The sequence below is a fragment of the Prinia subflava genome, chromosome 9, assembly GCF_021018805.1.
Source record: "Prinia subflava isolate CZ2003 ecotype Zambia chromosome 9, Cam_Psub_1.2, whole genome shotgun sequence".
Lineage (NCBI taxonomy): Eukaryota > Metazoa > Chordata > Aves > Passeriformes > Cisticolidae > Prinia > Prinia subflava.
In genome coordinates this window covers 17,581,723-17,609,497 of record NC_086255.1, presented here as the reverse complement: position 1 = coordinate 17,609,497, position 27,775 = coordinate 17,581,723, and the positions used below count along the sequence as shown (strand labels likewise).

At 39.7% G+C, this 27,775-nt stretch overlaps 1 protein-coding gene across 1 annotated transcript in view; it reads left to right on the top strand.

Moving 5' to 3' along the window:
- The window catches only part of WDFY4 (WDFY family member 4), a 115,463-nt gene that overhangs the window by 16,377 nt on the left and 71,311 nt on the right, over positions 1-27,775 (top strand). Inside the window, exons 11-28 of the mRNA XM_063405700.1 lie at positions 724-914; positions 3,415-4,025; positions 8,103-8,196; positions 12,731-12,945; positions 13,814-13,914; positions 14,867-15,074; positions 15,345-15,421; positions 16,130-16,348; positions 17,340-17,524; positions 20,272-20,503; positions 21,602-21,753; positions 22,287-22,398; positions 22,511-22,701; positions 24,186-24,338; positions 24,687-24,760; positions 25,564-25,725; positions 26,637-26,728; positions 27,623-27,722. Coding sequence (XP_063261770.1) covers positions 724-914; positions 3,415-4,025; positions 8,103-8,196; positions 12,731-12,945; positions 13,814-13,914; positions 14,867-15,074; positions 15,345-15,421; positions 16,130-16,348; positions 17,340-17,524; positions 20,272-20,503; positions 21,602-21,753; positions 22,287-22,398; positions 22,511-22,701; positions 24,186-24,338; positions 24,687-24,760; positions 25,564-25,725; positions 26,637-26,728; positions 27,623-27,722 — 3,169 coding nt within the window. The remainder of the gene's footprint in view (positions 1-723; positions 915-3,414; positions 4,026-8,102; positions 8,197-12,730; positions 12,946-13,813; positions 13,915-14,866; positions 15,075-15,344; positions 15,422-16,129; positions 16,349-17,339; positions 17,525-20,271; positions 20,504-21,601; positions 21,754-22,286; positions 22,399-22,510; positions 22,702-24,185; positions 24,339-24,686; positions 24,761-25,563; positions 25,726-26,636; positions 26,729-27,622; positions 27,723-27,775) is intronic.

Here is a 27,775-nt window from a genome sequence, read left to right as displayed (position 1 = left end):
TTACACTAGGAAAAACTGTAACAAAGGTATTCTCATCCTGCATAATGAGCTTTGACTCAGTAGTCAGCTTGTTTCCTTCATCCCAGTGCTTACTCCTGAAGTGTTTATATAGGATGCACAAACTTAGCTTGTGGAAAAAAAGTGTGTCTACTTGACTCTTGTGTACTTGACTCTGTTCATCCAGATTTTCTTCCATTATATCTCTTATTTGAAATCTTGTTTGGATCAGGTACGTGCTAAGTAACATCCCTATATTTGTGTTATACCTAAGAAGTCTGTTTGTAGGGAGTCCTGTGGAACACAGCAGTACAGGAGTGAGCCCTACTGAATACTGGAATCCACTCAATTCACTCTGGAATCCCAGAATCATCATGTTTGCAGCACCTTGCACAGTGCAAATATATTTTCAGAAACTATCAGAAAGTTCCCTTCCTAAAAGAAAGATATGCTTAAGCTGAAACTAAGGTGTTTTTTTCCTTTTCGTTATTGTATTGGAAAGCTGTCATCTCTGAAGATTGGAAATCCTGGTCATCCAGTCATTTTATTCCTATTTATTCTTGTGCCATTCAGTTTGTGTCATCTTTAGGTTAACCAGCTGCTCTTCTTACCTGTTCTGCTGTATTTGTAGAAATGGGGCACTTCACACCAACACTGAAAATGTACCTGTAAAAACTACAAGCAAAGGATAGTTTAACTAACAAATGATAATGTGTTTGTCCCTAGTTGTTCTGAAGGACTATGGAATGGTGCCATACATCAAAATATTTTTGGATGATGAGTGCTACAGGAGTGCTACTCTCAGCATCTTGGAGCAGTTATCAGTCATCAGTTATGAAGAATATATGAGCATTATTATTGGGGCCCTCTGTTCTTCCACTCAATGGGAACTGCATCTGAAACTAGATCTTCTGAAGGTAATTAATGTGGCTCTCACTTGGGCATTGTTTTCTTGGGAACTATTTTTTTTCAAGATGGTAAGAGAAGAAAGAGCCATAGGCCAGCTCCAGATTATGGTAACTTAGGCACTTTGATTTCTAGCGATGCATGTGTGGTCAATACCTTCACTCAGTATCAGATTATGAAGTATTTTAAAGATTTAAATAGTAATGCAAGAGGGAGCAATAGAAATGCTAAAGGCATAATTGTATGAGCAGTTCTATGTAATGGGACAGAGAAAGGAGAAACAAATGTAAATGATAGTGAGTATGTGGAGAGAGGATGTAAGATGTGAAGCAGTAAGATTGGAAGAGCCAGGGTAGGCATGAGATGAACAGCTTCATTCTAACAAGCTTCCAAGGTTGAAATTTTGCTGTCCTTAAATTTGTCATTTCTCACAATTACACCAAAAAGTATCACGTAAAAAGACATGAAACAATGAAAGGGAAGAATTTTATGAATGTTTGGAGGAAGAAGCTAGCACTAGTCATAGCCTCTATTGACCCCAGAGTGTCTGATCCCTAAGCAATGAAACAGAGGAAAGAATCACTGTGCTTTACTTTGGTTTAGGTCGTAGGTATCCAATTGAAAAGCAGCACTGTTGTAAGCACTGATTTTTAAATTTCTTTCTACCTTCTCTGTCAAGTGTGAATGGAATTCACTTTTCTGTAAAATATGAAAACTGCTTCTATAATAAATGAACCATGTTCTTAAAAAAAATAAAAGGACAGTGTTTATATCTTTGAACAGTAAACTTCAACAATACCTGTGGAAAAGTTGAGTTTGGTGTCCAAACTAATATGAAAATAAATGCAACTTCAGTGTCTAATTTTGACAAATGATAACTGTATTAAAGCATAATGTAAGCAAATGAATTTATTTTCTTTATCCATTGGGACCGTGATTGTGTTACACACAAATTCAGATTGATTTGCTAATGTATATTTAGCTGTTAAAGCCTGAGCCCAAATGCAATTAGCACTGGCATATTCCAGGGTGGCACGTGGACAATTATGAGGAATAACAAATAATGGAATGTGCAAAATAAATTCTGTTAGTGGTAACTGAGTTAGGGGGTTTCCAACAGACATCAGTTTCATAGATTCAAGACAGAGGAATACTAACTCATAGGCGATTAAATTCTAACTGAGTTAAAGCTGGAGGAAATGTGTTTACTGTTGACCTACTCTGGAATGTGTTAAAGCCATCCTGATAACTTCAACCATAAGTTATTAAATTTACTCCCTGTTCAGAAGTCTCTGACTGGTTTGATACATTATCATACAAAATTGAATGACAGTAATAGAGTGCCCCCTCCCCCTTCAGTTCTGGCAACCCTTTCTCACAGTCCTAGATCCTGTTACAGGCAGATATATTTCTGTTAAATCTATTCCTCCTCAGGAGGTCGTGAAGTACAGCTCTTTCATTGGATATCTCTTGGGGAGGTCTTTATGTAAAAGTGACCCTTTCCAATGTGCAAAGGTACAGCATCAAATTTGAAAAATCCCTGTACAAAATGAATTGTGTGACATCCCAAAAACTTGGGACCAATTATATTCAAATGCAGTAGACGGTTTCCTTGCACAGGTCTTTTTCTCACCAATTTTACTTCCACAGCTCTTAACAACTTTTCCAGATTTGTTTTAAAATGGCAAGCACATAGCATTCAAAATTGTCAAATAGTTTAAGTTGTTTTTATGTATGTGTAATATTGTCAAGTGACATTCACTTATTACCTGCTTCAAGCCTCTTGAAGTTAGATAAAATTGAATTACTTCATTGTCTTGAGATCTGACTTTTTGTGGCTTTTTTCCTCTGAAGTGTTGTGCAAACTTTAAAAATATCACAGCTGAGAAAAGACATTCTTGACTTTCTTAATAAGGAGACCTTGCTGCTTGCAATATTCTTTGTCCCATCTCGTGTCAGTGGGTGTTTTTGGAAAGGGCTTTCTCAATCATATGAGCAAAGCCTAGTGTGGGTTCTCCCGTACATTCAGGGCTGCAGGAAGACTTGTGTGTAGAGAGCTGTGCCTTCTTGCCACTTGCCATAGGAGGGTATTTACAATTGAATCTTTACTTCCATTTATCTAGGGCAAAGGCAGGTTTCTTGAGAGAGTCTGGGAGGACTCATAAAAGAACAGGCAAGGATATGAAACTACCTCTGGCCAAACTGACTAGGAAATGTAAAGCAGGAAATTTGATTTCTTTGCTTCCTCCTGTGAACACTGTTAGCTGACTGTTTTAGCAGCTCCTAAGGGTGCATTCAAGTGTTGGTTGTATGCCTCATCGGGCATATGGGGGAAGGGAGGAGGAGGAGTTGTGCAGTGATGACCTTTATTTTGACCACCTTCCTCTCCCCCCTCACAGAGTGAAATTTCAGTGAAAGAATTTTTGTGCAAACTGAGAATTTTTAAATATTTGAAAGCTTGTCCCTTGATTTAAGTGCTTCTTTTGTTTCCTTTCTTCTCAACATTTGTAGTCACTCTTGAGGATACTGGAGAGCCCCAAGAGCCATTCAGCTTTCAGAACCTGCAGTGGATTCAATGGGCTCCTGTCCCTCCTCTCAGATATGGAAGGTGCATTGCAGGACCCTCCATCTGAGCAGTGGGCAGCAGTTGGACAGAATTGTATATTGGAGCTGGTTTTCTACACTCTTCAGGGGATAACTGCAGCCCTACACCTAGACCCTGTCAACAGCAACTTCTTCCAGAGGAATGGTCTCTTTGAAAAGATGGCAGAGGATCTTGGGTCACTTGGATGCTTCTGGACAGAAGGGAAAAGGCAAATTCCTGTGAACCTTGAGAAGAAAAGGACATTTGCAGAATTCTTGGATGCAGCATTCTGTACTTCAGAACCTTTCCCAGCATGGCTAAAAAACTGCATTTGGATTCTGAATTTTCTTGATCATATGGTCAAAGGAACCCTCCATCAGGAAAGCTACTTTAAGGAAAGGAAGCCAGAGATGAGAGAAGAATCAAGAGATGACCAGGAAGCACCCCAAGCTCAAGAACAGCATCCTGTTGCTTTCAACAGATCAGGCAACAAATTACCTACCTCTGCCTATATGCTATGGGAAAACCCTGAAGAGAAGTAAGCTTTTATTTACTACAGGAAATAGAGTACTAAGACTGGTATGTGCATTTTATATGGTAGTAAACTCAGGTAAGGTGTGATAAAACCTGCCAAGGGTAAACAAATCAGTTCAATCCCAACTCCCAGGCCTCCAGGCAGCAGGAATCAATGTTTTTGGAAAGGTAAATGATGGAAAAATTGGGTTATAAGGATTTAATACAGCAGTGGGACACAGAGCCCCAAGAGTTGCAGAGTTTATGTTGAAGATTCTGACACCTGCAAAGTGGGAGCAGGAATGGGGTCTTAGAAGAAGGTTGCTGGGACTTAAAGTTTGTGCTTGGTCACTGCTTGAACCTGCCCTGATCAATTTTGACTGTTTCAATTATGTGGAAAGTTGCTTCCAGTCACTCGATACATTAAAAATGAAAGTTACGTGAAGGTATTTTAAATGCTCCCTCATGCATTTGTGTCCAAGCACATGGGCAGACACACTCTCATTTATTCATGCTGAAATAGAGAAAATTGGAAAAGGAGCAGTCATGCTGCCTACCTCATTGAATGAAGGTTTATGTCAAAATACATATGCTTGGTAGGAAGGGAAGACCATACCAGAAATCAGCATAGCTGCCAGCTGTGAATCAGTTCTCAATCACCTGCATTTTGTAACTCATGAGATTTTTCTCTCCATTCATTTTTCTCTAGCTTTATCTTGAATCTCAGTCCCTTTATCAAATTTATGTTTCTGGTTGCCATTATGCTTAAAAAAGGCTAAGTTGATGAGTGTGAGATATATTCAAACGTTACTGTATATTATTGCAGTCATCTTCCAAGTTCAAGACTGAGACATGATGTCTGCCACTCGTAGCAGCAGCCACTGAAGCCAGCAGAACTCTTTTCCATGAGTATTGAGGCAGGCTGAATAAGCATTTCTGGTTATGCTTATACTTGTTTGAAACAAGTAAAAAAAGTATGGTGTACTTCTTTGTTCCCTATGCAGCAGATTTTAAAGTAGTTATGGACATGTTTTCTCCATGTCTCTGCCACTCTTTAAATTACACTGGAAGTTTCTGGTTAGATACTCAGTGCTGGGGAGATGACTTGGTCGCTCAGGAGGAATAAATACTCTTTTCCAAGCAGACCTTCCTAGCCTGATTTGGGAGAACATGGGTCCATGGGTACAAAGAGTATATAGATGTGAGAAGTACACTGTCTGTTGTTTAAGTCTGTATATAAGGGACGCCCAGGGATGTTAAGGGACAAAGAGTAATTTGGGGCAGTGCTGCGAGGGGTGTGGCTCTGCCTTCTGATTGTGTTTCTGAAGCCACTAGGTCTGAAATGAGCAAGGCTTCCTATGTCCTTGTGTTGTTATGCCTGCTGAGATGTGATGGCTGTACAGTAACTGAATACCACTTGTGGAGACATTAATCCTGTAAACTGGAACCCTTTCTGTTCACAGTGTCTGATTTGGGATTGTTTGTCTTGGTTCTGGGACATGAAGGCACAAAAGGAAGCCAGATTAGCTAGGGTTGGCTGGAGACTGTCCATGACAAGTGTATGTAAACACAAAAGAGGAACACGTACTGGAAAGCTGGCAATCTTCAAGCTGTACAGCCTGTATCCTTTTCCACCAGTAAATTTTATGAAAATAAAAATAAGAAATCTCATAGTTTCTGCGAGCCTGTTGTTCCCTTATGCAGCTTCCTCTTAGCTGTACTCCACACTCACACTTCCCCCTGAAAAGATTTCAGGCAGCAGCTCTGCAGCTGAAAGGAGGAACTTGAGTGCAGTCAGTGTATGCAGCCTGTGATGCCCCACCTTGCAACATATATTTAATATTCCCAATGAGGCAGGGAAAGGAGGTGATCCTGCAGGAGCCTGTGACTAATAACTGGGAAATTGTAATGCTAGATAATATTCTAGCCACTTCCACTGTCCTGTGGTCAATGATGCTGCAAGCTTCTGGGACACAGGGGAATTGACCCTGTCATTCCAATCTCAAAACCAATCCCTCTGTGTTCCTTTTCCTGCAGTAATGGTTGAAACACCTTTTGTGACAGATGGGGTCTCTGGTTTTCCTTTTGTTCCTGGTGATTAGACATAGTTTGCTGCAAGCTGTGTTAACTGAGGCTCATCTCTTTGGGAGGGAATCCCTTCTTTGTGCCCACCCAAGCAGCATGGCTGCTGCAGCTGCTGTTACCACAGACAGCTCACTGTGCTAATGGCTCTTCAGATTCTTTGTGAATCTCATTTTGCCCCCAAAACGTCTTATTTGTCTTATTTTTAAGTAGCATCAATGCAGAGCAGATTTGGAATTCACACCATAATCCTGGTGAGATAGATGGAGCAGAATCATGGAGCTGATTGGATAGCCCTGGGAGGAGTGTGAGAGATGGGATATTTGCAGAGGTAGGGGTTGGAACAGGAACACAGCTTTTGTCCTAAAACAGGCCATAAAATGAGGACCTCGGAGAAAATCACAGAGAAGGCTGGAGATAAGACTTATATAATATTCTTAAAAACCCTTTGTGAGCCTGGTTGCCCTTCTCTGCATACACTCCAGCACCCCCATGTCCTTGTAGTGACAGGCCCAGAACTGAACACAGCACTCAAGGTGTAGTCTCACCAGTGCCCGGTACAGGGGAAGAATCACTCCTCTGGTCCTGCTGGCCACACCATTGTTGATTCAGGCCAGGATGCCACTGGCCTTGTTGGCCAGCTGGGCACACTCTGGCTCATGTTCACCTGGGCATGGGCTAGCACGCCAAGTTTGTTTCCAGCCAGGCAGCTTTCCAACCATGATTTCGTCTCTATTGATTTTAGTGAGCCTGGATTTTTCTCTTTTAAAATGGTGTGGGTTTTCTCTGGGAGATGAGAGGAGAATATATTTTCAGTGTACTTTTTTGTTAGACATTTAAAAACTTTCCCACATTTATGGCAAGCATAGGTGTGTGTATCCACACTGAAAGCACTGCTGCAACAACTCTTTATACCAGACCTGAATTTGATTTATTGCACAGAAAATATTGCAAATGAGCAACTCATTTGAAATTATCTTTCTTAAGGGTGCAGTAAAAATTATTTGTCACTGTGTGGCAGTGTGCTACACATTACTCCCTGTTCTGCTGTGTCAGATGAGCTTTTTTGGGAGTGGCTAACAAACATGTTCAATTGCAGCCTTTTTACCCTTCTTTACTTCCTTTGTAAAACTTTTTTTTTTTTTTTTTTTTTTATGCTTACTCTTACACTTGTACCTTGTGTTTTATACAGTCCATAAAGCATATTGTGCTTTAGTTTGTCAGTCTAATTACAGCCATTAGATGTTGCCTTTGCTTTCCTTGTGAGATCTGCTTGGGACAGATATTTCTGATAGTGAACAGCACAACACCAGTTCAGAGGTGCCAATGCTGATGATACTCTGCACAGGACAAGCCTGTAGTGCCTAAACTAGAGGCTTTGCTGTGATGTGGGTTCATCTTTGAGATATATCTGAACTCTAGCCTGCATAATGACATTAACAGATCTTCTCTGTGATGTCTCTGATTCCTCAGTTCCTTCCTGTGCCTGAACATAAAAAGGTCATTAGTGCCAAAAATGTAAACTGGCAGGAAAGCATATATTCAACTTTAGTTTAGGCAAATTCTGGTGTTGGAAGGGGAGGGTGGCATTCAGATTTCATCAAGACTGTTTCACCTTTGCTTATTTCCATTATGTTTTAAAGGACTGAAATTACTGGATAACCCCGGTTATAAACTCCTAGAAAATAAAAAGATAACTGGTTGTGGCCTGATGCATCAGCAATTCCTCTGGTTTTCTCTTTTCTGTTTTGCAAATATCTTCAAAGGCAAAATTTGTTTAAGGAGGCTGCTGCACATCTTTGAATGTGCAGGTCCTTGAAATGTCAGCTCATGAGCAGGTGATGTCCTGTCTGTTATTCTGAGAGACATCCAGCCATTATGGGTCATTTGTATTGTTTGCTTAGTTTCCAGTGCTGAGCCTGGTTGCTACTAGGAGGATTTAATGCTGTGCTCTGCTGAAACATTGTTAGAACCTCTTTGCTGTTGTTAATGATAATTATGATGTCTCTTTTTACTGCAGGTTGGAAATGAGAGACTGCCCCATTGTACATGCAGGTGCTGTCTGTGTCATGGTGAGGTTGTTGCCAAAGCTGTACAAAGAAGGACATGCTCAGGTGAGTTCAAACATATCAAAATCCATCTAAAGAGTGTCTTCTACTTCTCTGTAGCTTCATTTCCAGGAATCGCTTACTCTTTGCAAACGTGACAGTACTACATTTACCTAAAACACTGTCAAGAGGAACAGCACAAATTTCACTGAGTCAACAGATATAAGAACAACGACTTTTGGCTGTCAGTTTGCCAAAGCATTTCTGTACCTGCCTGATGCAGTACAGGGATTTTGGTCCCAGAATACTTATTGCAAAGGTATAATCAAGTGCCTTGAAAACTGTTTAAAGTATTGCCAACAGGCCTAGCAACCAGAACAGTCTGACTCTTCAGACCCAACGGTCCATAAACTTTTAATGCATCTTCGAATGTATTTTTCTTTGTCAGACCTTGCATATATATACACACCCACTCTGAATAAAGCAACTGCCTGTATCGTATCGGCTGTTTGGTCTAAAATACTTGAATGCAGTCAAAGTACATATGGAGGGACTGAAATAAAATCACATTGTTCACCCAGAGCTCTGAAAGGGACAAATAACTGCTGGCACATTCCAACTCTGTTTGTTGGAATAAAGCCATCAGCTAGTGAAATTTTGCTAATTACAGTAATTAATTTCTGAAAAACAAGTAGAATAGTGAATTGGATGAGAGTGTCATCAAGAAATTGGAATTGTCTCTAGGACTTTAGCTTTGTGAGAGGGAGAACCTCTCAGATCCTCAGTAGATGGCAGTGTTCTGAAAAGTATGAAGGACAAGAGCAAAAATTCCAGCAATTTCAGATATGTATTTAAGTATACTCATATTTCCTTTTTTTCCTCTCTCACTCCTTTTTTCTTAGTCAATGAAAAATTATTACTGATAGTATTTTAGTATTGCTGTTGTGAATATGATTGCCTCAGATAAAATTGAACTACTATTATGTTAGATTCTGAGTCAAACTCTAGCTAGGCAACAAATGTGTTGAAGAGTTCTCATAAAATAATCCACAAAAAGGATAAAGGAAAAATAAAAATTTCCTGGCTATTTCTATTCAAAAATCATTGAATGAGAGAGAGAATGAATAGAGTACTTCAGAGCTTGGGAAGCTCACTTATGCTGCCAGGTAGACATAAAAGGCTAGACTTTAATACCCTTAATCATAACATATACAACTGCATGAATCCTTGTGCCAGGAGATTCTACTTGGAACACAGGAGTCAGGTAAGATCTGATGCAAAAGGTTTAACCTCAGTGGCTAGTGAGGGGGAGCTACTTGGTAGAAGGAAAATAACTGAAGGAATTATTCTTTGGGTAGATATATTCTGTCCCAAACAGAGTACTATTTTTTTTTCTCTAGTGCCACAGTATTTAACAACTAGATGAGATGAAATAATGGCTTTGTGGATGTACTGCAGACTTTCAGTAAAAAGTCTTAAGAGGCTTCTTGCTCTGAATTTAGGACTGAATCAAAAAGTACGTTTTTTAGGAGCAAATGTGGAGAGGGAGACAATAACTCATCTCTTTCTGCTTGTTTTAGTGCCATGATAGATATTTTAGGTCCGAGTGTCCGGAAGTAATCTGGAAAAATCTTAGAATCGGTTCAGGTCATGTACAACTCCTTTGCTTTCACAAAATTGGCAATGAGAAAGCACTGCTTTTACAGAAACATTAATGGAACTCAATAAAATTAATGTACTTTTGATTCTGACCTCAGAAATAATATCAATTTCCTGCCAATTTTGCAACTTTTCAGTAACCTTTGTCAGACCCAAGAAATGATTGGCTGAAGCAATGTTGAGCCTGTCAGTGTAGAAAACCCAGTAGCAGACAGTAAAAGAGGTGATTTTGCACTTCAGCCATTTCTTATGCTTTCTGGAATGACAGCTAAAAGCTGAGGAGAATAGATTTGTGGATGTATATTCCTGCCATTGCTAGGCATGATTAAAAAATCATTTGAATGTCATGGGTACAGAAACTTGCTTAAAACTTTAAAACTGACCAAGAGTTTTGAGTCAGTAAACAGTCTTTGAGTAAGTAAACTGTAATTAGAACACATTGCTCATGTTCATGCCTATGACTAAGCCAGTTTCCCTCAGACTCCATGTTGTTTAACCACAAACAAAATAGACTTTCCTTTTATTAATATGTTGTCTGTTTGGTGGTGAAAGATGGCATTGTACATGTGTCAAACCCTCAGTAAATTGAGACAGGTTCACATCCACTTTAGATATGTGGCCCAGGATATTCACAGCATGTTTTCTACCTTAAAAAGAAAGAAGTTTCCTCTCAAACACATCCCATCCTTGACTGAAATTTTAAGATTCCAGAGTGTCATGATAAATCTTTCCTATTTGTATTGTCAGATACAGAGATCATCTGGATCTGGCAAGGGTGAGTATAGGAAAGGACTTTTGAGAAGAAAATAAAAACAGGATTCAGTTCTTCTCATCCTCCTGGCAGGTTTCTTCTGAATATAGACAAAAAATATTCATCACACAATTCATCATGTAAATTATTTACATGTTTTCTAAAGAATACTATTGCTTCCACAGCTGGATTTTTCCTTCCTGTTTTCATCTATGTCTCTTGTATGATGAGCTGCTGTCATAGTCCTGTTGTGAAAGTAAAGCACTATCCATCAATAAGGATTTTGCACCTTTTAAAAAGACTCTCATGCCTGTTCTAAATTTACACTAAATGATTTGTTCTTCCTGTAGATGTTAAAAAAGTAATTTTTTTCAATTATTTCTGCACATATAATTATTGTTACATTTTTCTTCAATTTAAGGAAATTGCATCTTTTTGAAATGAATGCATAGTGACAAAAGTTCATCATTTTTGCTTATCTTGAATATAGCATAACAATCTTGAAGATGAATCACCATGAATTAAATTCAGCTACCAAGTTTTGAAACTGTGGTCTTAAGAGAAAGAATCTGGGAACTACTTAAGCAGATTGGGCAAACTGCTAGATGACATTTGCCCTTAAAACTCTAGTCTGAGGCAGAGTTCAGCTACATTCTAACTGCACCTTCAATATCCTGATTCACGGTGCGTAAATGTTAAGAAAATCAATCCATGCATACAGAAATACACAGCATGGTTTCCTGACCACCTTTAATATTTCCACTAAAATCTCATTTTACTGGAACAAAGATCCATGAAAACAGTTCTTTTTATCCAAAACAGGGCAATACTGGTATTGACGGAGCTGCTAGGCTAATGAAAACAATCAATCTTTTTGTACACTGTTATGCTTTTATTGGATTTATTTTGGAATAAACCAGTTACTTCACTTAGTCAAGACCTGTGTCATTCTCTAGTGGTATTTACACACACTTTCCCGCATATAGTCAGAAGTCGAGTGAAATGTTAATGAAAAGATTAAAAAAGCTGTGAGACTTTGAAACACTGTAATAGTGTAGTTTAGTCTGGTGGTTGCTTTCTATGTGTAATGTGATGCACAGTGAAACACATGTCCCTGGCAACGAATAGTCCTTCAGAGAGAAGAAAACGTTATCCAAAGATCTCACCCCTCACATAGGACAAATGGTAGTTGAGTTTGCAAAAACAGTATGTTGCAATGGATGTATTGTTTTCTAAGTGTTGTGGTTGGGACACTCTGAAAACAAATTGCTTGTAGGCTTTGAAACTGTCCTGTACTGGCTTTGTCTGGTTGAATGCAAAAGAGCTCCATTCCTCTTTACACTTAATAAGCTTATTCTGAATCCAGTTACTTCTCATGTTATAAATCAAATCCCATTGCCTTCATTTGTGTATCTGTCACCATTGCTGTGACACCATCTTTTCTTTAGAAGTTTGCATATCTGTTTCCTAGAAGAGCATGTGAAAAAGCTTGGAAAGTTCTTAGAAACAGGGAATAATTCATCTTTGGATGATTTGTGTTTAAATATATGAACCAGTTACTTTTACATGAAATCTAGTTAGATCAATGGGGTACAATGCATTCCAAACTGGGAACAAATTGGTCTAAAGATAATTTATGAGAATTGAGAGGCTTTAAGATCACAAAGAAGCAATAATGAAGCAAAGCTTCAATTCAGCAAAACATATAGAGAAGTGTTTAAAACTGTTTCATGACATTGCTTGATACAGTTTTGTTTAAGAGCAATGCTTTTAGAATGAAGAGCAGATCATGTCAATTTGGCTCTCCACAGGCTTAATGTTAAATATATTCTCAGTTCCTGTGTTGGTCTTGGAGCTAATGCCTAATAACCTGTCCTTGGTGGTGGTCCCTTGTTTTTGAATGACAGCTGATTGTTTTGTTCCTTCACTGCCATAAAGTTGAGCCAGAAAAGCTGAGCTGTGGATGGCCAGGCAGCTGCTCAGATGAAAATATGCACACTGTTTTAGTGCAGAGCTTGATAGAACAGCCATGCAGTTCTGCTTGAGCCTCTTGCCTTAGGGGCTTCTTTTCTGGACCAGATGTTTACACTCAGGAAATTGACAATTGAAAAACAAATTAAAATAGAATAAACCAGTTGTCCTATACAGTTTAGTTCCAGCCCTCTGACTTTACTTCTGTGTCCGTTTCAGCTTTCCCAGGAAATCCAGTGTGCTCTGGTTGATCATATCCAGTCCTTGGTGAAGTCAGAGAAGAGTCGTCAGGTGATGTGTGAATCTGGCCTGCTGAGCACCATCATAACCTCCTGTCAGGATGCTTTCTGCAGTGACAGCCACCCCCTGCATCTGCCCCTCACTAGGGTGTTTGAGAAGCTTGCATCACAGGCTGTTCAGCCACATGTGTTAAGGTAGAAGATTGTACCTAATGGAAGCAATTTGCTTTAGTGGTACCATTTTTTTGGAAAGGTTATGAAATAATTAGATGCTTCACATAGTGCTCTAATTCAGCAAGACTCAGCCTTTTCTTTCAAGTCCCAGTTAATCCTCCTTTCTCACTGATTGCATGATGTATGCTTAAATGACTCCTGAAGATGGTATGAGTCTGTAGTGTTCTGCTGCATCATCTCTGCAGGGGTTGTAAAGCCATTTATGAATGAACTCATTAGTCATTGCAAAACAAACAGGACTATTCTCTCCTGGTATTATATGGAGAAGCTGTTTTCTGCAGAGTAAAAATGACTTTCTCATGTCTCAGATCCATGTTAATGACACATGCAAAAATAAAAAGTGCAGTTTTCTTCCTCATTGTTTCCAGTTTGGGGTTGCACTTTCTTCATTAATGCTAACAAGTGCTAGACATTACAGTACCTAAAAACTACCAGAGTGCACATGAATTTAAATATTCAATGGAAGACTATTTCTTTCTCTCAAATTAGGAATGAGATTTCTAAAAAGAACTCAATAAAAACCCCCAACCCATAGATTTTTTTTTCTGAAAAATTAGGGCTATTCAAAAATATTGATGAAGAAAAGACATATTTGATTATTTTCAAACAGGAAAACCTTGAAAGGAAATGTAAAACAAGTGAAATATTTGTGCTGCTGCAATGGAAACCATTTCTTCTGTTCTATTTGAGATGTCTTTACAATTTGGTGTTCAATAAAAAAATTGTTCTCCAGAACTTTAAGTTCTATTTGCATGGTTGCTGTGACTCCAAATGTGTATGGTTTGTTTTCCTTTTTTTTAAATGGCGTTTTTGTTTTCTTTCATGTTAGGCAATTTCTGTGGTTGGGAGGTTCTCCATTACCACCTTCTACACCCAGCACAAACAAGACCAAGGTCCTTTCATGTCAGGGGACTGATTCAGCTAATGCAGGTAAGCACACAGTGAGCAGCCTGTCACTGATACAACAGTGGCCGAGTTAGAGATGTCTCTGAAATGACAGGAAACTGCTGTTGAGTTGGTTGCTCCAAGACAGTCACCGTGAAAGTAGAGTATGCCTAGAAGATTTTCACTGGTATTCCCCAGATTGGATGGTACTTGATCAACACTGAGAGCTGATCTAATGGTCAGCAGAGATCAAGCTATAGTATCTTTGCTTAAGTTAGATGCTGAGTATAGACTCAGATTTTGCTAGATCAGACATGGACATGGTTTATAAAAATATTCTACAAACCAAGAGGAGTGACTCCTCTGTTTGTTGCATATTTTTCCTGTGATTTATAGATAGAAATAGAATAAGGATGGGAATAAAGAGCACTGCTTTTTCTAGTCCCTAGGATATCCTAGTAATCTACCTTGCTTATGCAGGCTGTTTTCCATCTGAGTTGTTTCTCTGTTCTAATGTATTTTATAGATGAGAGGCTAGAGTATAGTAGTATTGGTGCTTAAACTAGTCTCACGCCTGAGACACCTGATACAGCAGGGTCTGTATTTGGGTCTTGTGTTCTTTGTAGTCATTCTTCAAATCCTCTCCCACATGCTTGTGCCTGTCTGTTACAGCACAGTTGAATAAATGGTCTTTGCATAAGAAAAATGGAACCAATAGGTTGGGGATATTTTTTAGTAGGGTGAGTTCTGGAGCTGCCTGAAGATGTATGGGAAGAAAATATGGCTAAAATATGGCTATAACTCTCCTGACAGCCTCCCATTTTGAAATGCCTTCAGTGCAATATTATTTTGTAGGATTTCTGTGGGCTACTGAGGATCTGTTATCTCAAGAGCATGAAATGCTGTTCTGAGCAGGGATGCGTAGGATATGGACAATACTTGTGACTGGAAAAAGACTTGCAGACGTTGATCCGGTTAGGCACTGTTCATGTTTCAGGTTCAGAAGAGAGTGTAGTGGACAATAAATCTGATCCTCAGACCATTGTGCCTGTCAGGACCTCTCCTTGGCTGTCTAAGGGATCTGCACTGGCACTCCAGACTGCCATGAGTCTCATCTCCATGACATCACCTCGGAACTTCCAGCTACACAGCACAGCTTTGGCTCCATCGTTTGTGGAGTTTGACATGTCCATGGAAGGCTATGGGTATTGCTGCTGTTGCTTTTATTTTAGCTGCTCTGGGGTCTCCAAACCCTTACTCTGAACATAGTAACTATTCACTTCTCTCTTCATCTTAATCTATGTGCCCTATGGCTGCCTTCCATGCAGCAACTTTGCCAATATATTTCATTGCTGTCTTATTGCTAACAGCCTACTCTCTGCCTTGCTTCCATGATTCTGCAATAGCAGAAGTCACTGGCAACCCTCAGGGATGATTTTGTTTCTGATGAGGGGTTCTTGCTTGCTTTTGTACAGGTGTTTATACCTCCCTACCTTGGCCACTGTCATGGGATCCAGTGCAGACCAATCTGTCTCGGGAGGGATTGGCGCGGGTAAGAACCTTGACTCACCTACAGCTTGCTGGGAGCACTCAGCCCCAAGAAAAGCATTCAACAGTTGTAAGAAAGGGCAGCGCATAAGCTGTGTATTTCAAAACATTTCTGTCTCTCTGTCCCAGACCAGCTCTGGACTGTATATCTTGTACTGCTCAGCAAAATGGGGAATTGAGTGCAGCTTCATAGTGTGATGAATTATTATTAGCAATACAAGTTTAAAGCACACTTCTAAGCAAACAGTCTTAACAAGTAAGAGCAACCAGACCTAAGGGTAATCTCCTATGGAAAGAATAGGAACTGTCACTTGGAATTCTGATGGGATTCTAATGGGATTCTCCTATATAACAAAATCCTCTATTGGGTGGACTGGGAAATTTATGTACTTCTCGCTTCCCAAATTTTTGGGGAATTTGAGAACTTGTTTCTGGCTCGAAGATGGCTAATTCATCTGCTCCTTAGCATAGAGATCTAGTGGTTGTTTCTCATTAGTCAGCTTTAGGTCATTTATACATGTGCACAGACTCACAAGTGCAATCTCTGTGACACTGAATACAGGCAATGAACTCCCAACAGAATAGAAATGAAACCCCATGATCTAATGTTAGTTCTTCCCTCGGTATGGAAGAATGAAACAGAAAGCAGTTTGCTAATGGCTGCACAAGGAAAGCAACTTCATTAATGCTTTTTTTTTGTTCCTGTCTACAGGCAGCAGAACATTCCCTCCCTCAAGTGGCCTGACACTCTCCTGCTGGTTCCTGGTTAACAAGTTTGGCTTGGTGCACAACAGCCACCCACTCCGCTTCCTTACGATTGTGAGACACATGTCAAGAGCAGAGCAAGAATTTGTTTGCTTTTCTGTAAGCTTCTTCCCACAGGACCTTTCTTTGGTCATTTCTACAGAAGAAGTGGAATTCCAGCCACTTGGTATGGCTCTTTTCAGTCAAGCTGTGTCTTCTTATTATCTAGAACTTTTCACTAATAATTTTTCCCTTCTTTGAAGTACTCAGGATATTAATGAGATTTCTCTTCATTTTTCTTCTTGAATCCAGTTGTGATTGTAATTGTTGCCCATGTTTAATTTTTAAGTTTACTGTAGGCATTGTGAATTCGTGCAATATTCAATGGAAAATTTTTGACTGTCACTTATATTGCGGAGTGCAGTTGTGAAGACCAGGCTCGAACCAGTCTGTTCTGTGTGACACCAAGCAGGTCTGGAGAGTAGGACTGAGGACTTGGGAAGTGATCTAGCTTCCTAATGAAACAACTCATTTCCTCTCCTTGCTTTCAGAATGTTTTCTATTATGCCAGTCTGTTAATATTGTTCCCTGTTGATATTTATCCCCTTTTCCTTATTGAGTAGAGTTGGTACTTCAAACGTAAATGTGATTGAATATTCCAGAGGAGGTTGGAAATGGAGTGTGAATAGTAGATGGGACTTTTTCATGCACAGCTGGCATGGTATGATTGCTCTGATTGCCTTAGATAATGATAAAAAATTCCAGCTTGCCTTTTTTCATAAAAGCTACAGATTAATGTAGAGAGTTTTATCATCTCATGGATTTGCTAGGAATTTTTTCTCTGTGTCAGCTAACTCTGTAAATACTCGATGGGGTTCTCCTCTTGGTGAATATATTGGGTTTGTCCTAGTTCAGGATAGTTTTGCAGCATCAAGGTAGATAGCAGGTGTTATTTGGGAGGGTGACACGTATGCTGGAGAGATCTTGAGAGCTGTGTAAGTTGTAGGTCCTGATAACAGACCTTGGGCAGTGTTTTAGAGACATTAGACATGATAGCATCAAATCACACTCTACCCACAGAGTGTCATGTTCTTTCTGTCACATTTGAAAGTTGTGTTCTAGAGGCAGGTGAAGGTAAGAAATTTTCTGTTGACTTAACCCTGCTTTTGCTGTTACAGATATTATGGAACCTGAGGGTGAGGTCCTCAATCCCTCCCCATTTCCAGGGCAAGTCCAGTTTGGCTGTGGTAAACTTCTGGTCACTGGCCAGTGGCATCATCTCACAGTGACAGTTGCCAAGGAAGCAAAGAGGAGCTGTGTTGTGTCAGCTCATATAAATGGTCAGATGCTTGGCTCTGCAAAGGTAAAGGCTCTCTGCTTACACTTTGTGCCTGACTTTTGCCTTGCATTGCTTTTCATTTTCATCTTCCAATACACCTACCATGACTTTTCAGTATTAATCTGAGAAACTCAAAGCAAGTGATTTACATATGTAACACGTGCCACTGTGCTGGGTGTGAATGGAGTCAGAAATCTGTACAAAACAGTGTACTTGTGCTGCTTTTCACAAGTGCTGCTTTTCAGCTTATACTGGTGCTTTGAACTAGTTCTCTCCTCCCCCTTCAGCATGTAGATAACCAGGGCAACTTGTGTGGTGATGCTCCTGTAGAGTCAGGGATACCTAGGTTGCAGGTAGCTCAGGGTTATGTTGCTGAAATTTAGTTATACCCTTAGGCCAAAATTTTCTGAGTTTGCTAGTGATTCAGAGGATCCATCAGTTTGAGCCCAAGATCTGCAGAAGTTGTCAGCTATAAAAAGTACTTCACATCAAGGTGTGACCAGAGAGCCCTAAATAAGGATGACTTGGATTTAGACTAAAACTTGCAAAGGTGGTGAGGTACGCAGAGAGTCTCCACTCTTTCTTTTTAAGAAAACTCTTGAAAAGTGGAAAGGTCACAGAGAAATAAGCTGTTGTGATTGGCCAGCTCTTTGCAAGAATCCAAAGCTGGGAGGAATTTTCTCAAGCATCTTATTTGGTCACGTTTCAAGCTGTCCTCATTCTCTTACATTCTTTGAATAATCAGTCCCTGGACTTTTTCCACACTAGCACACTAAGCAATCAGAAACAGATAGGTGTTCCTCTGGGTTAGTTGTTCAGTGTGTGAGATGATATCAATTCTTGAGTTCATTGTTAATATTGGTGTATTGGTATTTCCCCTAATATGCAATTTCTTGTGATTTTTGTCACACAGCAGTCAGTTCTCAGGTTGCATGAAATATCAGGCAAAAGTAATCCAAATGCACCTGAAGGGTTCATAATTCACGAGACAAAAGAGAATAGCCCCTGGTTTCTATTATTAATATTGTCATGCTCCTGGGTTTGCAGTTAATCTCATACTATTTCAGAGATCTGATTTTTGGATTTTGAATACAGTGTAGAAAATGCAGCCTGTTCTTTCTATCATATCTCTGGTTGGTGTGGTGGATTTTTGGTTTTTGAGTAAAATCCTTTTATGAATTGAAACTTGTAACCTTCGTCTCTTCCATTTTTTTCACATCTTTGCATTCAGTCTCAGCATGTGCAAAGCTCACTTGTATGTTTTATTTTTCCCCTGTAAAAGCAACCTGTTTAATTCCAAATATTCTCTTTTCCATACTTGAGAAAAATGATCTGTCTCCTAAATGCCTTTTGGGACCTATATCCATCTCAAGAATGAAAATTTAATTTAATTTGACTTCCTTCAAATGAGACTGAAAGTCATCAATAAAACTAAGCCTAAACATTGCAATTGATGAAAGAATTCACACCAAGTGTGTTTAACATTCAGTGAAACAACACATTCAGTGTCAACTCCTGCTTCTTAATATTGACTAGCCCTGTTTTCTAAATCTCAGTAGACAGAGACCAGTAAATGCTTGGAGTCTCTCATCCTAGCAGCAAATTGTTAAACACAGGGCTGAGCCCCAAAGTACAATATAGTTTCTCCCTATCAAAAAATTCCAACTACTTCCTGTTAGAGATCTCTACAGCTAAATAAAATAATAGACTCAGTTTTGGAGGCCAAATCATTATTTTGGTACCAAAAATAAATGGGCCTGTTTCCTAAACAATGTTAGCTCCACTGAAGCTAATTGGACAATCTGCACTCTTCAAAAACTGCTTATTCTCCATTTATGCCAGTACACAGTTTGATCTGTAAATTGTCTTTCCGTGTTGAATGTCACAGTTAGGGTTATGAAGTTAGAGAAGTTTGAGCCCAAGATCTGAGTCAAGACAGGGTTTTTCTTTGCCAATACTTGAAATTCTTTTGATTGTGTTTTTGGAACAAAAATTAGGCTAAACATTCAAAATGCCTATGTTTACAGTACTTCTCAAAGTCCAACTTCTGAACAGTAGTTGATAATTGTTGTGGTGGGTTGACCTTGGCTGGATGCCAGGTGCCCACCAAACGGCTGTATCACTCCCATTCCCAGCTGGACAGAGGAGAGAAAATAAGATGGAAAATTACTTGTAAGTTGAGATAAGGCATTTTATTAAAGCATAAGTGACTTTTCATGTGCACAAGCAAAGAGATAAAAAATAGGTTTATTCTCTACTTCCCATTAATGAGTGCTGTGGAGCCGCTTCCTGGGAAGCAGGGCTTCAGCACATGGAGCAGTTGCTTTAGGAGGCAAGCACTGTAAATAATTAATTCCCTGCCTCCTGCTTTCCTTAGCTTTTATATCTGAGTTGACATTATATGGTATGGTATATCTCTGTTGTTAATTTGGGTCAGCTGGCCTAGTTGTGTCCCCTCCCAGGATCCTGCCCACCCCCAGCCCCTTGATGGGAATGTTGGAGAGCCAGCGCTGATGCTGCCAGCTCTGCTCAGTAATGCCACAGTTCTGGTGTGCTACCAGCTCCTGTGCAGCTCCCAGTGCAAAGCCCAGAACTGTGAGGGCTGCTCTGGGAAAATGAGCTCCAGCCCAGCCAGACCCAATATAATTGTGCTGCACAGCTGGCTGAGACTTCAATGAGCAAAGAGGTGGCAGGCTGTACCTTACAGGGACAAGACCCCAGGGCACCTTGATTGTATTCCTGCCCCTCAGTGAATTCCCTCTCTGTTGCAGATGCAGTATCTCCAGCCCTTACCAGGTGGCTGTATTTCCATGGAACCCTCTTCCTTTATCGATGTCTGTGGGTACATAGCTACTCCTCGAATTTGGAAACAGAAGTCCTCCTTGACCTGGCGCCTTGGTCCTACGTACTTGTTTGAAGAAGCCATTTCTGTGGAAACCATAGAAGTTATTATTAAGCTTGGTCCTCAGTATTGTAGTAATTTCCAAGCAGTGCAACTGCAAGGTATGTGATAATTCTCATATCTGCCACTATTTGTTTGTCTTGGCCGTGTTTTTTTTATTTTTGTAATCTTCTATTAGTGTTCCATCTGTTTCTAGAAATCACTCTAAAGTCTTCAAAACTGCATTACTGAATATTGTACAAGATTGTAGAAAGATACGTGAGGATCTTATACCATGAATTGGAAAAAGGGTAGGAATCAAGCAGCAGGGAATGATGAAGAGTAAAGAGGGATAACATGTCCTGAGTCTCAAGACTGTGGTTTCTATTGGACATGTCCTGAGTCTCAAGACTGTGATTTCTGTTGGACAGACATTAAAGCAGAAGCTTTAACTGAGATGTTCTGCATTAACAGTACTAATGGGGAACAAAGAGGTAGAAAGAGAAGTATGGAGTTCAGCTGCAAATGCCTGCAGAATAGGAGAGAGCATGGGGGAGAGAGGGGTAGGGGAGTGAGTTACTCTCCATTTAATGAAGAGGCCTTTTGACTAAAGTATGTTGTTACCTTCAATTATTAAACAGACAAAACAGACAGACAAAAAATTTCAGTTAATGATTACTGTTTTTTCAACAACTAGTTAATTTGCCTCTGTACTAGAGCTTGGCATGAAATGAGATGGTCATTTCTCATTTGAAAAGAGCAAAATAATCTTTCCTGGTGATGCTCCGGCCTAAAACAGTGTGAAAAGACTGGCTGAGAGTACTCCTTCAGACAGAATGCTGTCAATCTACACACAAAAAGCTGCAAGTCAAGTGTGGGAAGGGGTTGTTGAGAGAGAAATTGTGTCAAAGTACATCTTTGAAATAAAAACATTACCTGTAGAAGTCAGAAAGGTTTGATTTTTTGAATCACTGAGTCTTTATGAAGCCTGGGGGGCTTGTTTTCTGCACAGTCCTTCCCAGATGGACTTTATTACTAATCATAGATTGTGGTCATCTGACTTTAGTGACGCCCTGTTTTAGGGAAATCACAGAGCAATATATTTTCTGGTTATTTCCTAAACCTCAGTTTCCTCCAGTTATTTTTCACCTGCCTCTCTCCTGTCTTGCATATTGAACGAGCAAAGTTCCCTCAGATATTCACAGTATTTCTTGTTTTAGGTGAGGACCAGTACAGTGGTCAAAATATCGCACCTCTGGTGGCAGAAGATAAGATTTCTTTTGGAATCAATGCTGTGTGCTCATCTCTCACTACAGTCCAAGATATAAAGAGCTCTTACAATGAAGTGGATGGTCGGCTGATTGCCAAAGAGGTCACAAATTCCCCTTGTCTTATACAAGTTTTCTCTGGCCTCTAATCAGTTTCCTAGAGCCAAGTTTCTGATTTTGTCTTGCCTGTGTACCTTCAATAATTTTTTTTCCTTCTTTTTCCATTTCTTAACTTTGTTCTACTCATAGGTTAATTTTCATCTATGGAGAGAAATAGATTGGACAGTGTGAGCACAATGTTAAAAGCATTTTTTGAAACAGGAAATGAGGCCATAATTTTCAGGTTTTATAATTTGTTTCAGTCTGTGTTTTCTTAATGCCTTGACAAGGAGTTTTCATATGCTATTCTATCATTCTTGCTAATACCAGGTCTATTGATGTGTGAAACTAGTGGCATTGTGGGATGTTGTTAGTGGGCGAATATTTGTCCCTACAATCAATTTTTTATGAAAAAAAAAGATAGTTTTCATAGTCTAAAATTAATAAAATAATCTAAAGTATTAGAGCATGCATTTGTTACTTTTGGTGTCCCTGATACTACCAAAGTTTTTCTTAAAATGCCTTTTATCTGTTTTAGATTGGGATTAATTCTCGGGACAGTTCAACTCCAATATTCCTAGCTAAGAATATTGCTGGACACCTCTCAGGTTCCTTGCGGACTATTGGGTCAGTTGCTGTGGGCCAATATGGTAAATGAACTTGTCTTAATGTTTAATATTCTTTTAAGAGTGAAGCTTTTTCTGTCCAATCATAGATTTAGTCTGTGTAACTTCCTGGTAGAGTAACACTAGAATTTCCTAGGGGTAAGAGTGTTCCAGTCCTCTCCAGCAGCTACCAGCCTGAACTTTATTGGAGGCCCAGCCATTCTCCTGGGGCTCATTGCTATGGCCCGTGACGACCATACCATGTATGCAGCTGTCAAAGTCCTGAACTCCATTCTCAACAGTAGCCCCTTGAGTGGAAAACTGATGAGGCACATCCATGGATACCAGGTAGACAGACTTTTGTTCATTCATTCTGGTCACAGTCTTTCCCTTGTAGATATTTATCCCCAAATCTATCAACGGGAATGAACCAAACATATCTTGGTTATCTGTAGGCACTTGTTCCTGAAACTTTCGAAGTTAGGAGGGGAATATAGGATAGGATTGTATATCCTGTGCTTACGGTCCCTGGGAACCTCTGAAATGTGAGGGCAGATGCCTCTTGGTCAGACATGATTTAATAAAATAAATAAGCCAGTGCAGCACATTTGTGACTGGCCCACTCTTCACCTTTTACCAGCACACTTGATCCCACACACAAGACCACTTCTCGGGCAGCTTTTCTTCCTCCCCTTGGCTCACACAGCCTAAGATTCCTCTACAGACTGCCTAGTGTAGGGCTGACAATGAATTCCTATGCCTCAGTCTTCGCTGTGGATGAGGAATTATGCTGGTCTAAATAAGTGCTTCCTGAATTTCACCAATTAGGTTTGTCCCAAATTAATCTTTAAACCTGAAAGCTATGCAGATTGAAGATTTTGGTTGTATGTATGTGATATTGGATGGATTGAGGCGCAAGTATGAAGTTTCAGTTTAGTATAATTTACTTCATGCTGTGTAGGTGAAGCAGACAACTCGGAAGGAATGGAGAGTTTAAAATAGAAGGTTCCAAACAAGACCCTTAACATTAGGGTTTCATTAATGATTTATTATAAACTTTCCATTTTTTCAACATGCAAATTGTTCATGAATTAATCACAATTTATATGAATAGATTTATCCTACTTAGCCATTGCTTGCCCAGTCCTTGCTTGTAGGTGAATGCCTCTTTATACTGTGTATGAGCTGTTCCTTTTGATTTTTTGCTAAACAGTATTCTCTCCATGTCACTGATCATCATATTGCAATGGAGTGAAGCTTTTTTTTTTATAAATGTGTAATAAATGTGTCTTGATATGTATTTTCAAATTAATTTCTATTCTTCCCAACTTGTTCAAAATGTAATGGCTTTCTGAACATTCTTCTCACAGTATGTTGCATAATCAAAGGTAGGCTCAGTTGAGAAACTGCCAATGTTTCACAGAGGTTTTTCATTTGGGGAGGTAAAAATTAATATTTTTTAAATTGGCACCATTTGTAAGCAATTAAGAATACATCCATGAAGAATAGCATAGAGCACCTACTGTGGTTATTTACAGTTATATTTGTCTGTTGCTTTTTTAAACATAATGTGGCACGTATTTTCCTCCTGTTCAATGCCACAGAGTTGCCAAGCTCCTTCAAAAAATTCATATGTGAACTTCCTGCATGAAATTTAATGTCTGGACTGAAATCTTCATTTTCTCCATGATGCTTATGCAAAATGTATGCTTGCATGACTGCTACATCTGAGTAAACTATATGTTGGTCTCGAATTAAAGAGAAGTGTTATATCTTAGCTTAGAAATACAGATTTATAATTGGCAGATATTCATTCCATCTTCTTTTTTCAGTTGCTGAGCTATCTATTGAAGAGGAAAACTCAGCTGCTGAACAACAGGATTTTACAGTTAATGTTCTCCCTCGTGGGCACAGCTGAGCTGGGCTTTGAATCTTCTGTCATCAAGAATTATGGTGCATTCCAGTATGTTCTCTGCAACTTTGAGGTAAAGCTGTTCACCTAACAGCTTTGGGTTTGGGTGTATAATACAGATCTGGTTTGTTCATAGCATCTCCTGGATCCAATATTTAGGGTGGGGTTGTGTGCTATGCATTAGCACACTGTGGGCCCCCCAGGTCTGCAGGAACACTCCCAGAGGGTCTGCTCCTCAGGGCTAGAACTGGAGCTGCAGTTCCCTGCACTAGCAGGGCCTCCCCAGTGCCTGCAGGCTGCATTACAGAAACACTGAAAGTTTATGATGTTCTCCTCCCTAGTTTTAACTCGTTCTCTGATGCAGCTACTGTTCTCACAGCTCAGCAGAGCAGTAAAACCTCTGCTTGCCTGTGTCTTTCAGCTTTGGATGAAAGCACCAGACAATCTTGACCTTGTTCTTCTTTCCCATCTTGTGGAAATTTTGCAGTCCTCCAGGTATGAACATGTGTTGGAAAAAGAAATCTTTGGGGCAAGTTCATCTGTAACCTGAAGCTGGAACTCTGGTGGATATGAAGGATCTAATCCCAGGAGGAATCAGTAGATTCTGGGAGTGAATCATTCCTGTATTGATCTTTCAAATTAGTGATTTGATCAGCCCCTGAGATGACTTTGGGGCCAGACTGGGAAAAGATATCTGGTTATCTGGTTCACCTGGAACCACTGCTGTACAATGGAAGTTTAAATATCTGCTGGAGAGGGGAGATCTGAGTGTTTGAATTGACTATGAAATAATTCTTAAAAAAATATATTATTGAAGTTGTGTTTAAAATCAAAACGCAACCCTTTTATCAATATTCTTAATCATCTGGACTGGAGTTAAATGTATCTAAAGAGACAAAACGTGGCAGAAGGGCTGAGTAAAGCTAGATTCCTGCTTTTTAGTAGCAGAAAGCTCTGTGCAGAGCTGTCTGGTGCCCTTCGCTAAGTTTTACAGGAAGAGCATTTTTTGCTACCAACTTGCTGCTTGAAAATGAAATAATGTTTTCTTTGATCTTGTTGGAATGCAGCAGTTTCTGGGGAACGGGACAGAGGAAAAGAATAGAACACAAAAAGTAGTCTTTAGATCTCCATCAATGACATATGTTCAGTTTTTCTGACAGTGTTTGAAATGTTATAAAGACAATATTAGAAGACAAAGTGTGAAGTATCAGTATAACCTGAGAATCCTTTTAGCTAAAACTCAGAAAATTTGGTCATTTCCAGTAGAAGCTTTTAATAGTCACTGTGCTTTTTTACAGAGATTCAAGTCAGAATGTTGCAATTGCCTACCAGGTGCAAATGGTGCCCAAGCTTGTTTTCCTTTTCAATGATCCTGAAATCAGCAGCTCCAAGATCACTGTGGCCTGCACTATTCTGTCCCATCTCTTGCAAGGACACTTTAATACAAGGGATGTTCTCAGGTAACCTTCATGACTTTTCCTCAGATTGCAGATGAGCTGTACTTCTGTTAATGTTGGAAAGAGCTCAACAGTAGAGCTTCTCTCACCTTGTCTTTGGTATTGCACCAGATCTTTGGCAGCTGCAGGATCCCCTGGTGAAAAACTGATGAAAAATGTTTTTTGTTCACTCCAACCTTATATTTGTGTGAAGGTGAATTGGGTGATGACTGTTATAACAGTGGCACAAACAGTCTGTAGGTGTGCCTGGGATTACTCAAATATGTACTTAATATTTGATTTCATTAAAGCCTTGTCCCTAAAGTATCACTATAGTTTTACAATTTGGCCCCAAAGAACTGTGTACCTAATCCTGTTGGTTTGGCTTCTATCCCAGTAACTATCCTTTTTGTTTGTGAATTTCGGGGCTCATTGAAGTTACAGCCTCCTTCTGAGGGGAAGAGGAGGGGAAGACATTGATCTTTTCTCTGTGATGACCAATGACAGAACATGAGGGAATGGTCTGAAGTTTCCAGGAGAGGTTTAAGTTGGATATTAGAAAAGGGTTCTTCCCCCAGAGGGTGGTCAGGCCCTGGAATAGCCTCCCAGGGCAGTGGTGACAGCATCAGTGTGACAGAGATCAAGAAGTGTTTGGAAAACACTCTGGGACAGGTGTGACTCTTGAGGTGTCCTGTGCAGAGCCAGGAGTTGGACTTTGATGATCCTTATGAGTGGCTTCCAACACAGCACATTCTATGACCTTTTACTTTCCTTCCTAGTTTATGAAATTTTCATCCTATTACTAGAAGTGACTAGAATTTCTAATGGTGGTTGTTAAGTCATTGTTAACCAGCGTCCAGCTTTGCATATAATCTCCAAGTAATTAAATTAATATCTTTCTGTTGACCACAACTGTTTCACTGTTTCTCTACAAGGATTGGATTGTTCCTTGTTTACACGTTGAAACCTTCTTCTGTGAATGAAAATCAGATTTACCTGGATAGTGTGGCTGAGAGGCCCACTGAAGGTGAGGGGCTGCCTTTGGGGTATGTGTTGTGATAGGTAACTGTGGTATTTCCCTCCTTCCCCAGGACCTGATGAACCCTAATTGCAACATTAGTGCTTCTGCCTCCTGTAGCAGGAAGAGGCAAAATTCAATTTTTTTCATATGGAAAGGGACAGGCTACACTGAGGTGACCCTTTTGTTCTCTCTCTGCTAATCAAGCAGCAGTACTTTGGCTGCATTGTCCAGAGCTGGCACAATGCTGGATTTCAGATATACATGGAGAGGAAGGACATTAAATTGAAATTGCCCCCAAACTAACCTAGTAGGCTGTTACAAGGAATAAAATTTTGATGGGCATACTGGATTTTCTGTGAAGACTTTACTGTACTTACAGTTGTAACAAATAATAATGTGGAGCTCTGCCCTTCTTAAAGTACCTGTGTATTTGTCAGGTTCATGTGGAGGAACACCCAGTCATGTGGCCCTTTCACTGTAATCTTTCAGTTGAGGCTTTATTGCTACAGCACTTCTAAAGAGCAGATCATATCAAGGAGACATGGTAACTGCAGTTTGTGTATTGACATCCCAGCTAGGCAATACAAGTCAGATTGCCTGTTCACATTTCTCTCTCTGGTTAACCTGAGATTGCTTCCTGTGAGGTATTGTTCAACATGCAGTCTGTATGAGTTCTAAATAATTCTAAAGAGAGGACTTTGGCAATGTAAGCACAGGTTGTTTCTTATGTTAGCAGGAATCCTTATGTCTAAAATTTGATGTCCACATCTTTTTACTCTGGAAAAAACTCTGATATAAGTACTTCTACAGGGCTAATTTGGTGCAAACAAAATTGTTCATCAGAGCAATGGAACATGTTTAGTATCTTCATTACTGTTTATTACTTTCTGATATTTGTAGCCTTAAACCAAACATCTGGAAAGACAATCTGTCTTCGAAACCAGATACTGAAGATGTTATTAGATGTAATACGCTCAGACAAACTTCACCTGTCTTCTGAGTAAGTAGAAACATTTAGGAAGTTAAATGCCTCTGTCTTCCAGATTTTTCTTC